The sequence below is a fragment of the Salvelinus fontinalis genome, chromosome 17 (assembly GCF_029448725.1).
Source record: "Salvelinus fontinalis isolate EN_2023a chromosome 17, ASM2944872v1, whole genome shotgun sequence".
Lineage (NCBI taxonomy): Eukaryota > Metazoa > Chordata > Actinopteri > Salmoniformes > Salmonidae > Salvelinus > Salvelinus fontinalis.
The window spans coordinates 18,133,338-18,147,832 of NC_074681.1; the positions used below are offsets into that span (position 1 = coordinate 18,133,338).

A 14,495-nucleotide genomic window follows, 5' to 3' on the forward strand; every position below is an offset into this window, starting at 1 on the left:
TCTCTTTAAAAGTCCATAGTAGAATTATAGATATACCATTATGTTCTATTTCTATGTATAGAATGTCCCAGTTAAAATATGCCCCACATGATGTGTATGTTCTGTTTATAAAAAACAGTTGCGTCCTCCTGGATATTTATAATCTTATCAAATGTGATTTGAACTGTTTTGATTTGCACACAGATTCAATTACACACGTGGCAATAAAATATTTTATTTGATATGAAAATCAATATAGATGTGTCCATATTTTTCTCATTAGCATGCTCCTATAGACTTTGGCAAACTGTCCTCCAAGCTAGCACCAAACATTCCATGGTAACCTCATTCTAATTAGTGATCTCAGTGGACTGTAATGATTGTAATCGTTACTGTCTGGACAGCAAGTTGGCGCCATAGGTTTCAGACATACATCTCAAAATGAGTCTAGAGATGCCCCTAAACTCAGTTATAGAATTAGCTCAACACACCCAGTTCCAACATCAACCACTATAAAATTGACCTTAGGTCAGCACTTAGGGGCAGTCTACCTGCACTTCCCTCATTACTCAACTCAAGGGTGTCAGCTAAGTAAGTACACCCTTTGAGGCGTGTTCCCTTTTGATTTAGCTCAACAATCAATAATTTAATCTCAATATAAAGTGGCTTCCTTTCTTCTCATTATGTAGAAAAAGAACATCAGATGTTAATGCTTTGATGTGTACATTTTGGACTGTTCTCAGCATAGTCACACAGTGGTGATGGTTCCAATAGTTTTCCCACCATTCATTTTTCCCATAGGGGATTTTAGAATCCATGCGGGTTGTGTTTCGTATAGGCTTACCATGGTGTGATGTTTTGATAACCATGTAAATCTCTCTCGGACAAGGTGACTTTTATTAATATATTCGTCTTTATTTACTCTCAAATTCGAAAATTCGAATTAGCATCAAAGCAGACCATGCAAAACTACAAATCACTGTAAGTTCCTGCATGTCATCTCTAGCTGACTGACACATTTGCTAACAGGTATTGTGTCAATTGAAAAAAAGTTCACAGAATTGTGAATTGTTCATCGAATTTGGCAGTTTCGTCTAGATCATCATGGCATTTGTAGTTCTTTATGATTGCCACAATAGCAGCTAACTACCATTTCATTTTTGGGGGGTAAATACATGCAAATATATTGACAAAAGTCACCTTGTCCTAAAGAGATTTACACAGTTATCAAAATGTCATGCCAGGGTAAACCTACAAGAAACACAGCCCTTATTAAGTATTTAAGTGTTTCTAAAATCCCCTGTGGGAAAAATGAATGGTGAAAAAATGATTGGAACCATTTCCTTGTTTGACCGCTAGGTTTCATGGGTATTATGACTCATACTGTGGTACTCTATAGCCACGGAAAGTAGGGGTGCTGCACCCCCTGAAGAATCTGAATGTTACAATAGAAATTCTCACAAAAGTAGTGCACTGTGCATTTACTAGTCCTGTATTAGCCGATATAGCAGGTCTGTAGCGCCACTACCCCACCCGTCGGTGGAACAAGCACAGCTCCCCAACCCCCAAACAGCTTCCTGCGGCTATGGTTCTCAGTGTTCTACTCTAATATTTGGAGTTGGCAGCAGTTTGCCAAGTAATCAATTGAATGTTCTGTTCTGAGGGTTCTAAACACACATTTGAGCCTGGTATGTTCAAACCAGTACATAACAATACAGCTAACAGAATTTCACAATACTATATTAGGTATACTCCTATATGTGTTAACAAGTACATCAGAAACAGACATTGCATTTACATAAAAGCATATCTTAAAAATGGCATCACTATTGCTGCGTTTAGACAGGCAGTCAATTCTGATCTTTTGTCCACTAATCAGATCTTTTTCAGAGTGAAAAAATATATTAGAATTGGGCTGCCAGTCTAAATGCAGCCTTAGGTGACACTCGTTACCAAAAAGTGCATAAAAATCAAGCCAATCAGCACTGAGCTTTCGCTCATGATTACCCAATTACAAATGTTACGATCATAGAAACGCATCAGACATACAGAGTAAAAAAAAACATTTCCTTCCTCTGTGTCTCAGAGGAATACTGATATTGGGGGGTGTATTTATTGGTGCAAACCGTAGTTAAACGTTTCGCATTGCAACAAAACAAGAGTTTCTAGTGAACAATTTTAGGAATATCCCTCCACGTTTGGTTCCTGTTGCTTTTGTTTGCCTCCGTTTGGCTCCTAGTGAATACAACTCAGGGTTGCCTTCAGCAGGCACAAACCTATTGGACTAGTTCAGAAAGTATCTTGCTGCTCCCAGCTCATAACACACATTTTTACCTTCAACAAAAAATAGTTTAAAAAAAAAATCTTCATATAAAGATAGCTAGATTAAAGTTACAGCTTTGTATTCAGTGTGTCTATCAGTGGTGGGAAAAGTACCCAGTTGTCATACGTTGGTAAAAGTCAAGATCCTGTACCTTAATAGCAAATGACTCAAGTGAAAGTCACCAGTAAAATACTACTTGATTAAAAGTGTAAAAGTGTTTGGTTTAAAATATACTTAACTATCCAAAGGGGCTCCCGAGTGGTGCAGCGGTCTAAGGCACTGCATCTCAATGTAAGAGATGTCACTACAGTCCCTGGTTCAAATCCAGGCTGTATCACATCCAACTGTGATTGGGAGTCCCATAGGGTAGTGCACAGTTGGCCAGGGAGGCTGTCATTGTAAATAACAATTTGTTCTTAATTGACTTGCCTAGTTAAAAAAAGGTATAGTAAATGCTATGAGTCATTTAAAATTCCTTATATTAAGCAAAAGCACTATTTTCTTTTTTTTTTTTTTTTTTTACAGATAGCTATGGGCACACTCAAACACTCCAACATAATTTACAAACGAAGCATTTGTGTTTAGTGAGTCCGCCATATAAGAGGCAGTAGGGATGACCACGTGTTCTCTTTATAAGTGTGTGAATTGGAACATTTTCCTGTCCTGCTAAGCATTCGAAATGTAACAAGTACTCTTAGGTGTCAGGGAAAATGTACGGGAGTAAAACTTATATATTTTCTTTAGGAGTGTAGTGGAGTAAAAGTGAATGTTGTCAAAAATAGAAAAAGTAAAGTACAGATACCCCAAAAACTACTTAGGTAGTGCTTCAAAGTATTTTTACTTAGTTACTTTACACCACTGGTGTCTATACTGATATATTACTACATATGTCTTTTCAAGCAGATGCATTTTAGCAGAAAAGTAGACTTCATGAAAATTGCTAAATATGTGTGTTAGCGAAGTCAAATCCATAGAATTAGAATTAGTAGAAAGAACGTTCCCATTCAAAACAACGTTCTGTGGTAGGTACACCAGTATTTCCATTCTACTCATTCTAATTCTATAGTGAGTGCAGTTGCACTCTGGTGAGCTGAGTCAGCCTGTCTCGGGGGGGAGGGGATGGGAAGGAACGTTGTTTCCGGGGATTCATCTGTTGGCTGCACCAATAAGCTGCAGCAGGCACAGGAAGATCTGGACGATGTCGACGTAGATGGAGAGCGCTGCGAACACATACTCCTCTGGACTGATAGAGTTCTTCCCCTTGCCGATCAACAGCTGTGTGTGGTACGCCAGAAACTACACACAGAAATACACCAGCAAAATGTCAGAAAATATATGAGCAATATATTAGTAATGTACCAGCAATAAGTCAATGCAGACAAGAAAACAGTACATAGATAACACTAGCAACACAACTACAAAATGTGTCAGAATATCATCACTACAAAGCACAATATATTATACATATATGTTGTAGGAAGAAACAAATGTATACAGTGAAAGTGGTTCTGTCTGTACTACATCTACTTGTGTATTGTACTCACCAGTGTGTAGACTATTGCGCCAACGGCCGCATACACCATGTGAAGCCAAGGAATCTGGCCAGGAGGAGACGACACCATTAGAAAACACTGAACCATTACTGTAATACAATAGACATGGAAAACAAACATGACTATGTATGGCTAAAGGTGTGTGTGTGTTAGTGATGCGTGGGTTATATCCGAGGGGCCGACGGGTTTAGGGTAATTCAATATTGTGTGGATGAAGGGCAAGGGGGGTGGCGGGCGGGTTGAATAAAGACAAAACAATACCTTTTAAAAAATCCATGAATGTTTTATTCTTGTGCAATTTATATCTATTGTCTACATTAAGGTTTTTCTTTCATTATTTTGGGCTATCTGGCATTAGTGCATAAGCCTAAACTTTAGGGTTCAAATGTATGTGCCTACACGCTAATCACCAAATGCTTTTGGGAACGGGCAACCAAATGCTTTTGGGAACGGGCAGAATAAGTTTATGTCAATCCACGGAGGCAAAAAGTACGATGCGAGTTTAATTCAATAAGAGCGAAAGGACAGTAGAAAATAAAGAAAAGGGAGAGCCAGAAAAGTCATATTTGGGAAAGATTTGAAGTTATTTTGCCACTTCACCAAATATTTCCCAAAAATTACTTTTCTATGTTATGCGTGATGATTCTGAGGCGCTACACAAATCGGCGACTTCAAACAGGCCTACGGCGCGTCAACGGAACTGTAGCCTACTGTTCAGATGGGTTAAATGGAAACTGAAATTAGGACAATGACTGTAGGTCTATAACCTCTCACAGTAAAATTATACACCAAACTGGCCAGATCTCCATTGAAAAAGAGACTCTGGGTCTCAATGGGCTTTTCCTGGTTAAAAAAAATAATAAAAACTGTAGGCAACATTTTGACTTGGGAACAGGAGGAGAAATATGATTTATTTCTTTCAGCATCTTGAGAGAATGTGAATGCTTAGTTAGATACCATCTGTAGAGTTGCTGTCTTTATCAGCATCATAAAAGCTGATAGTATTTCAAACACACAAAATTTGCATCCAAGCCAAACTGAAAACTTAAGAAACATGTTTTCACAGCTTTCTATTTCCTTACTTCTTACTTCCTTATTTCCTGAAATTTAGCACAGAAAATCATTTTGTTATAGCATTTTTTCCCGGTTCCTAAACATCTGTGCTCCGTGAAAGAAGATGACAGGTAAAGTTCTCTGTTAACTACATTGAAGCATTCATTCGATCGAATTATGACATTATTCTGTTGAGCAAGGGTTTACTTAGTCTTCTAGGGCAACATATAATGACAAAAGAGAAGCTGCATGAATCAAATTATAGACAAGTTGACTAACAAATAGCCTTCCAAAGTGTTTTAAATTATACGCAGAAACATATCTAAAATCAGGCAAAAAAAATTGCTTTTACCCCTGTCAAAAAAATCGTTCTGCCGTCTTTGACTCTAGCCTATAGCGCATTTTCTATATTTTGGGGCGGCAGGTAGCCTAATGGTTAGAGTGTTGGGCCAGCAACCGAAAGGTTGGTGGATAGAATCCCCGAGCTGACAAGGTAAAAATCTGTCGTTCTGCCCCTGAACAAGGCAGTTACCCCACTGTTCCTAGGCCATCATTGTAAATAAGAATTTGTTCTTAACTGACTTGCCTGGTTAAATAAAGAAAAAGTACTTGCGGTGTGGGCCCCAGATTTTAACTTCATCACATATAGTCTGAAGGTTGTGGGTGGGTTATTAGCAATTGCGGGCGGGTGCGGGTGAACAAACAGCTGACCCGCGCACCACTAGCGTGTGAGTGTTTGTGTATGTGTGCGTGCGTAATATGCCAACTCACATATTTGAAGGAGAGCACAATGGCTGTGATGATGCCTGCCACCATGACAACGATCCCCAGGACACAGAATAGGCCTGTGCATGAAGTGAGGTCCACCTGAAGAGATACATTATGAAGTTTCAAACACTTGCTCACACACACACACACACACACACACACACACACACACACACACACACACACACACACACACACACACACACACACACACACACACACACACACACACACACACACACACACACACACACACACACACACACACACACGTCAGGTGTCTCTTACCTTGGTCTGGAAGCAGAAGACAGTGGTGATGATACACACAATGACGGTGATGCCCAGAGCCAGAAACACTGCCTTAGTATCATAGTAACTACAGAGCAGAGATACACAGAGAGACAGACATTACTACCACGCTCAGGTGTGTGTGTTTGTGTGTGTGTGTCTCTCTCTCACCTGGATATGGTGCCCGTCATGTAGGACATGGCCAGTGTCTGTAGAACACAGAATACACCGATCAATATAGACCACTGCAGGCCAGCACCAACCAATAAAGTTCCTCATAGAGAATGTATGACAGACTAGCGTGGCCCAGTGCAGGGGTAAAAAAAGATCACGTCTGTGCACTGACTTTCCCCACAGTCCTGTTAGAGTGATTTCTCCCCTTCTCAGCTGTCTATCACAACCCCCTGGTTTCCACCAATCAGTGTGCCCGAATGGACATTTCGACTGACCCCTCCCACTCCAGGTCAGTGTTTTCAGTTGTAAGATGAAGAAGCAAGTTGTGTTTAGGAAGATTGTGCGTGCATCCAAGAAGTGAGTTGTGGGGTTTATTGTCAGGAGGGATAATGATACATTATGATGATTGACTGCAAGCAATTACATTTAGGCCTAATTACCTTGTTACATATGTAGCTGTATAGTACTGCTGCAGCTTATGTAGTTTATTTCAGATACTCCATCTCCATGTCATTTCTAAGTGTCTGTATTGGGTTTAATGCATGAGTGTTGCGCAGTAGACGTTATTGTTTCAAGAAGGTTAATTCCTATAGTCTGTATGCACACTTTACCGCTGCGCTTTCATAGTTCACGCTACTGTTAAGCCATGGTGAGAGATTCTAGAAGTTTCAGAGATTATCGTCAGCGCTCCCGTACGAGCAGTAAGATTTGGTACCGGACACAGATCAGATAAGATCTCCACTAGTCCAGAGAGGGCCATAAATCGTGCCTGTCTATGTAATTCATTCTCTCTCTCTTCTGCAAGATGTTTAAACATACACTGTTGTTAATATGTGCTGTTATGTGAATATCCCTGTATAGATGCTATGCCATTCTTTCCTGTGTAGATATTCCTATTGCATAGCTTACAACATTTTATATTTAAGCAATAAGGCACGAGGGGGTGTGGTATATGGCCAATATACCACAGCTAACGGCTGTTCTTATGCAAGACGCAACGAGGAGTGCCTGGATACAGCTCTTAGCCATGGTATATTGGCCATATACCACTAACACCCGAGGTGCCTTATTGCTATTATAAACTGGTTACCAATATAATTAGAAGAGTAAAAATAAATGTTTTGTCATACCCGTGGTATATGGCTTTCAGCATTCAGAGCTCGAACAAGACAGTTTATAATTGTTCTTACCTTTCAGGTAAATCAGTGAAAAGTTTGTGTGTTCATACTATGTGTGTTGGTGACAAAGATAAATACAACTCTGCGTATGGACACATCTGCCTTGTTCTTGCTGGACAGCCTGTAGTGAGTCAGAACCTTAACAATCAGCATTAAGTAGTAGCAAGTGAGGGCATTCACAGCCGACTGCTCTGACGAGCTCCAACTAGACATTTTTTCAACAGATCTGTACAGACTAGTAATAGTTACTTACAAAGATGGCCAGCAGGATGATATTCCATGGGAATTTCCTCCTAAAGACAGGGGAGTGGCCACATTAGGACAGCACTTCAATACAATAAAACATTGTTGTCAACTATATTGTCATCATTTTCTAAAGGAATTCTTTAAGAAAGAGACTCACCTGGGTCCTTTACAGCAGACCAGCACAATGTGAGTGACGAAATACACAGCGCTGCAAAGACATAGGTCAACACAGCTGTCAATCAAACAGGACATGCAAAACATAGGCCAGTATAGCTGTCAATCCAACAGTACTGTAAACCCATAGGTCAGTAGTAAGGAATAGTACTTACAATGACGCCCAGTAGACAGCTGGGTTTGCGATCACAAACTTCTTGACAGGGTCACTGCAAAGAAGAGAAACTCAGTTATACAAACACACATTTGTGCAGGAACACAAAACCACTAATACACAGTCATAGTAACACACACACACTCACACAAATGTGAAGACGGCCACGATTGCGACAGTGACAAGTAGTTGAGATGCCAGGATCATATACACCTAAGAGAAAAATGGAGAGAGAGTATATTATACACTTCTTGTGTGTTTGTGTGTTAACTGTGTGTGTGTGCGTGCTGTGTTCTCACCTTTCTTATGAAGGAGTGTCGCACTTTCAGACTATCAAAGCTGCCTGCCGCAAACCCCTCTCCATCGCCTGTGACATCAGCAGAGACATCATTAGAGTCATATGTCAGTTCACATCAGAACACATGCCTGGTAATCAACTACTAAAGTAGAACCTATAGTATCAAGTATTTATTTTAACTGTGTGAAGGAGCTTATTCAGTAGTAACAGAACACTCAGAGTAAGCCGCAGACAGGTGAGAGAGGAGGGTTCAGGCTTACCGCTCAGTGCACTGCTAGGCATCGTAGGGGGGATTATAGGTGGCATGGGTGGCATCATAGGCTGGTTGTTGTACCCTGGACCCCCGGGGTGAGGCTGGCCTGGGTAGGGCCCAGCAGGGTATCCGGCAGGCTGGCCGGGATATGGAGGTCCATGGGGACCAGAGGGGTAGAAGGACGAGGGCTGGCCTGATGGGGGGCCTCCATTGGCAGGGAAGCCATAGGCAGGGGGAGGGGGGTAGTTACCACCTTGGGGGCCATAGAGGGGGGAATGAGAGTCATCGTAACCTAGGGGGAAGTCAGACCGAGACATACTGTCTGAGAGAGAGAGGATGAGAAAAGAGAGAGGATGAGAAAAGAGAGAGAGGATGAGAAAAGAGAGAGAGAGGGGAGGAGGGAGAGCGATAAGTAGTTATGGCCCATTCTACCCAGAACTAAGACAGAAGTCTAAAGGTGTCAACATGCTTCCCACCCCAAACAGTTCAGAACAGTATGTGAATATATTAGTTTTGATCTTTGGCAAGTGTTTTTGGTCTGTTCGTGCACACACACAAAAATCCTCGTGGTCAGCCGCCCCTTCGTCAGTCATTCGTCAACAGTAGAGATTCTTCAATTAAGTGTTTGTTGTCATTCAACGATAGATGACTCATTTTCATGCAAATGTTTTAACTTGAGAAATACTGCACTAAACATCTGACGTAAAATTGCACGACTAAGATCTCCTCTGCAAAAATATCAAAATGAATGACAGATTTATTGAGTTATGATAAATTAATTCAGAAAAATTTGAGGAAGTATTACTGGCCACAGCGTCTCAAGATGGACAAACAGTACTATAGCCGCTTTTTCTCGTTTTTCAAGCGAAGATCTATTAAGGGTACACTATTTTGTTAGCCGAGTTTGGCTAAGCGCCAGCCAAAGCCAAAGCCTTTATGAGTTAGGCTACTTTCCCTCTCTAAAACAAGGAATATTAAGTATACAAGGAGTTTAAAAACATCTCATTGTAAATTCTGAAATATTTAGCCTTTACTCTCACTGATTATACGCACACACACACTGAAATTGCTCTTGTAGTCAAGGGCTCTTAGGGGTTTATATTAGTTGTATCTCTAGAGGCAGATTAAGTTGAAGTGGAGTTTTTCCATATGTTTCTGCTTACAGTACAAGTCAAACATTTCTACACACCTACTCATTCAAGAGTTTTTCTTCATTAGTACTATTTTCTACATTGTAGAATAATATTGAAGACATCAAAACTATGAAATAACACATGGAATCATGTAGTAACCAAAAAAGTGTTAAACAAATCAAAATATATTTTATATTTGAGATTCTTCAAAGTAGCCACCCTTTGCCTTGATGAAAGCTTTGCACACTCTTGGAATTCTCTCAACCAGCTTCATGAGGTAGTCATCTGGAATGCATTTCAATTAACAGGTGTGCCTTGTTAAAAGGTCATTTATTTCCTTCTTAATGCGTTTGAGCCAATCAGCTGTGTTGTGACAAGGTATGGGTGGTATACAGAAGATAGCCCTATTTTGGTAAAATACCAAGGCCATATTATGACAAGAACAGCTCAAATAAGCAAAGAGAAACGACAGTCCATCATTACTTTAAGACATGAAGGTCAGTCAGTCTGGAAAATTTCAAGAACATTAAAAGTTTCTTCAAGCGCAGTCGCAAAAACCATCAAGCGTTATGATGAAACTGTCTCTCATGAGGACCGCCACAGGAAAGGAAGACCCAGAGTTACCTCTGCTACAGAGGATATGATGAAACTGTCTCTCATGAGAACCGCCACAGGAAAGGAAGACCCAGAGTTACCTCTGTTGCAGAGGATACGTTCATTAGAGTTACCAGCCTCAGAAATTGCAGCACAAATAAATGCTTCACAGAGGTCAAGTAACAGACACATCTCAACATCAACTGTTCTAAGGAGACTGCATGAATCAGGCCTTCATGGTCAAATTGCTGCAAAGAAACCACTACTAAAGGACACGAATAATAAGAGACTTGCTTGGGCCAAGAAACACGAGCAATGGACATTAGACCGGTGGAAATCTTTCCCTTGGTCTGATGAGTCCAAATTTTAGATTTTTGGTTCCAATCGTGTGTCTTTGTGAGACGCAGAGTAGGTGAACGGATGATATCTGCATGTGTGGTTCCCATCGTGAAGCATGGAGGAGGTGTGATGGTGCTTTTCTGATGACACTGTCAGTGATTTATTTAAAATTCAAGGCAAACTTAACCAGCATGGCTACAACAGCATTCTGCAGCGATACGCCATCCAATCTGGTTTGCGCTTAGTGGGACTCTCATTTGTTTTTCAACAGGACAATGACCCAAAACACACCTCCAGGCTGTGTAAGGGCTATTTGACCAAGAAGGAGAGTGATGGAGTGCTGCATCAGATGACCTGGACTCCATAATCCCCCGACCTCAACCCAATTGAGATGGTTTGGGATGAGTTGGATCGCAGAGTGAAGGAAAAGCAGCCAACAAGTGCTCAGGATATGTGGGAACTCCTTCAAGACTGTTGGAAAACCATTCCAGGTGAAGCTGGTTGAGAGAATGCCAAGAGTGTGCAAAGCTTTCATCAAGGCAAAGGGTGGCTACTTTGAAGAATATAAAATATATTTTGATGGCCTCCCGGGTGGCGCAGTGGTCTAGAGCACTGAATCGCAGCGCTAGCTGTGCCACCGGAGATTCTGGGTTCGTGCCCAGGCTCTGTTGCAGCTGGCCGCAACCGGGAGGTCCGTGGGGCGACGCACAATTGGCCTAGCGTCGTCCGGGTTTGGCCGGTAGGAATATCCTTGTCTCATCGCACTCCTGTGGCGGGCCGGGCGCAGTGCGCGCTAACCAAGGTCGCCAGGTGCACGGTGTTTCCTCCGACACATTGGTGCGGCTGGCTTCCGGGTTGGATGCGCGTTGTGTTAAGCAGTGTGGCTTGGTTGGGTTGTGTTTCAGAGGACGCATGACTTTCGACCTTCGTCTCTCCCGAGCCCATACGGGAGTTGTAGTGATGAGACAAGATAGTAACTACTAACAATTGGATACCACGAAATTGGGGAAAAAAGGGGGTAAAATTCAACAACAAAAAAAATATATATATATTTTGATTTGTTTAACACATTTTTTGTTAATACATGATGCCAAATGTGTTATTTCATAGTTTATGTCTTCACTATTATTCTACAATGTAGAAAATAGTCAAAATAAAGAAAAACCCTTGACTGTGTTTACAAACTTTGGACTGGTACTGTATATCTGTAGTTCACACACACACTGCAGCACAACCACACATCACAACCATGCTCCTGACAGATATTTCAATTTCTAATAACCACTATTATACTATTACATACACCACACATTATCACATACACTGAACACGAGCTTAAAGACAGAGATAGAGAGTTTAGAGAGTAGAGTTTATATATACAATTTAACTTGGAGTGATCATTATGGGAGTTCCCAGTTAGGGATTACGCCTCTAAACTTCCATAAACAGGGATAGTTTGGGTGTAGGCCTCCACCTTTACAACATGCCAGCCATTACGTCACATCTCCAGTACTAAGCAACAGTGAAAAATATCAGCTGGAAAAAATGCTTCAGCTGCTTGCCGCCCATAAAACAATCCCTGCGTGTGTGTTGGGTGTGTAGGGACACACAGGCTTATGACTAAACACTGTGTAACTTCTTCAGCCGTAAGTCATGGGAGAGTTTGAAGTGAGAATGTGGTTGTGTAACATTAACTGGTTGGGTAGGTTTCTAACCCAAGCAATCGGCACGATTCAAAACCGCTTTAGCCCACTGATCTAAGGCCCGTGTCCGTACAGCCCTACCAAAGTATCCATGTTTGGCCATAGCCAACACAAGCAAACACACGTGTTTAAGTTAAGTCGCAGGCAAAAGGTAGAATGACCAACTCCCCTCGCTCAATGGTGGTTTAGACAACCGCCTCACAAGGTAACGTGTACAATGGGCCTATTCAGGTGTAACCCAATGACTATCAACTTCAGCTCATATTCAATTCATATGCTTTTTTCTTTAAAACGATCACCGTGAGTGTATGGTGTGCCGGAAGTATAAAAATAGTTTGACTCACCACGCAATGAATCCAGGAAAAACAAGAACGCAAACAATGACAACAAGACAAAAAAACGATATAAAGGAGACCAGTCTTATAACACGGCTATAACCACCCAATCTCTAAACGACAGATGATCAAATTATTGAAGTTTGAAACTCTAATTCCGTCGAGTTTTGAAACTGTTAGCTTCTCTCTCTCTCTCTGGTCCCTTTTCACTCTTTCTGACCCAGCCTTGTTTCCTCCCGCAGCAGGCAGACAGATGTCAGCTCGAGCCGTAGAACATTTCCTGGAATTTTAGAAGAGTTGTTACTTGTTAGTGGGTGGAGTCAATGGAACTCATGGAGGTAAAATAAAGACATAAGTGTGCAACCATGTAAAGTATGATTTGTACATGTAAAATATGAGTTGCACCTGTATAATCAGCTTTATAGTCGCACAAAATATTTTCTAACATGTAATTTATTTTTAGAAAAAATGCAACAACACACGTGATGTGTGAATAAATGCAACACTTGCAAACATCTAACTTGATATGTGAATAAATTAAATAAGATTTTCAAGCATGCAACTCAATTTAAAAATGAATGCAAATCCTTTACCATAGAACAATGAGACAGATATTTCACTGGATGTATACATGTGACGCATCTGGTTGAATAGCAGTGGGAGAAGATGGAGCGAGATGGAGCAACATTTCTCATCTATGAAATGTTCACCTTCCAACAGGACAACGACCCTAAGCACATAGCCAAGACAACACAGGAGTGGGTTCGGGACAAGTCTCTGAATGTCCCTTGACATGTCCCTTGACAGAGCCAGAGCCAGGATTTGAACCCAATTGAACATCTCTGGAAATAGCTGTGCAGCAATGGTCCCCATCCAACCTGACAGAGCTTGAGAGGATCTGCAGAGAAGAATGGGAGACACTCTCGAAATGAAAACCTCACTGGTCTTTGTGGTTGAATCTGTGTTAAATATGTCTCAGAATGTTTCTATATTTATTTTAGAAGATGCAACAATTATTCATGAAGCAAACATTGGATGACTTGGTGAAGGTGTGGTCAAGAGAAGCTGTCTGTTTTCCTCTCTTCATCCATGGTGCTCGTTCAATATAGCATTAGGAGAGTCCTGTGAACATCAACCAGTGAAGGCTGCTGAGGGGAGGACGCCTCATGATAATGGCTGGAACGGAGCGAATGGAATGGCATCAAACACAAGGAAACCACGTGTTTGATGTATTTGATACCACTCTAGCCGTTACCATGAGCCTGTCCTCCCAAATTAAGGTACCACCATCCTCCTGTGACCTCAACAGTCATAAACTTGTCATTCTGAACAGCACCATCTTCCTAATTGATAACTTTGACATATTTGCATATTATGAAATCTGATGGGAAACAGCATCACCCCTGTAACCACCATTAAGACTGAAGAAAATTTTAAATATTTTTTTCACTCAAGCATGTTGCCATTATGTGTAGAAGTTGTTATTGACAAAATGTAATATGAATCATAAATACATAGAACACGTTGTTGTTCCATGTACAATAGATTGAGGAGGAGTGTTCATTAGAAAAGTGGTGGTAGATTGGGTGTGGGTGGTAGTCATTAGGTGGTAGTCATTAATAATGATGGATCTTAGTCATCCAAGCGAATACAAACGTAGTCCACTCCAGATCAGCTAAACGTTCACATTTGCAAAATAAGGATATACAGCCCCAACACAACACTCACTGTTCTTGTTAAAAATGCATGACTATTGTCTCACATGAGTCAGCACAGCCCTGATCAACAGTGACAAAGTGCCTTACAGATACCTAGCACAGTGACTACCTGGGTGAACTTGACCAGCAGGGTTCAGGGACAAGGTAGAACGCCAGCTGCAGCTGCAGTCGGAACGACAGCACGACCAGGGCCTCAGACCAGGCCCACAGGTCCTCTGGGAGTGAAGACTTG

The 14,495-nt window shown here is 41.3% G+C and overlaps 1 protein-coding gene across 2 annotated transcripts; it reads right to left on the minus strand.

The window, feature by feature from the left end:
* Positions 1-194: 194 nt before the first annotated feature.
* LOC129813886 (protein lifeguard 3-like) lies at positions 195-12,833 on the minus strand. 2 transcript variants are annotated; one of them, XM_055866482.1, is made up of 12 exons: positions 12,555-12,833; positions 8,449-8,759; positions 8,190-8,257; positions 8,039-8,103; positions 7,892-7,945; positions 7,720-7,770; positions 7,570-7,609; positions 6,136-6,173; positions 5,965-6,052; positions 5,680-5,775; positions 3,847-3,900; positions 195-3,598 (listed from the first exon to the last, which is right to left on the minus strand). In XM_055866482.1, the coding sequence occupies exons 2-12, from the start codon at positions 8,756-8,758 to the stop codon at positions 3,449-3,451; spliced, it is 1,014 nt and encodes a 337-aa protein (XP_055722457.1). In that variant the 5' UTR covers position 8,759; positions 12,555-12,833; the 3' UTR covers positions 195-3,448. The 2 variants fall into 2 exon arrangements, with proteins under 2 accessions (XP_055722457.1, XP_055722456.1); XM_055866481.1 differs by having other exon boundaries at positions 8,449-8,763; positions 12,555-12,832.
* Between the last annotated feature and the right edge of the window lie 1,662 nt (positions 12,834-14,495).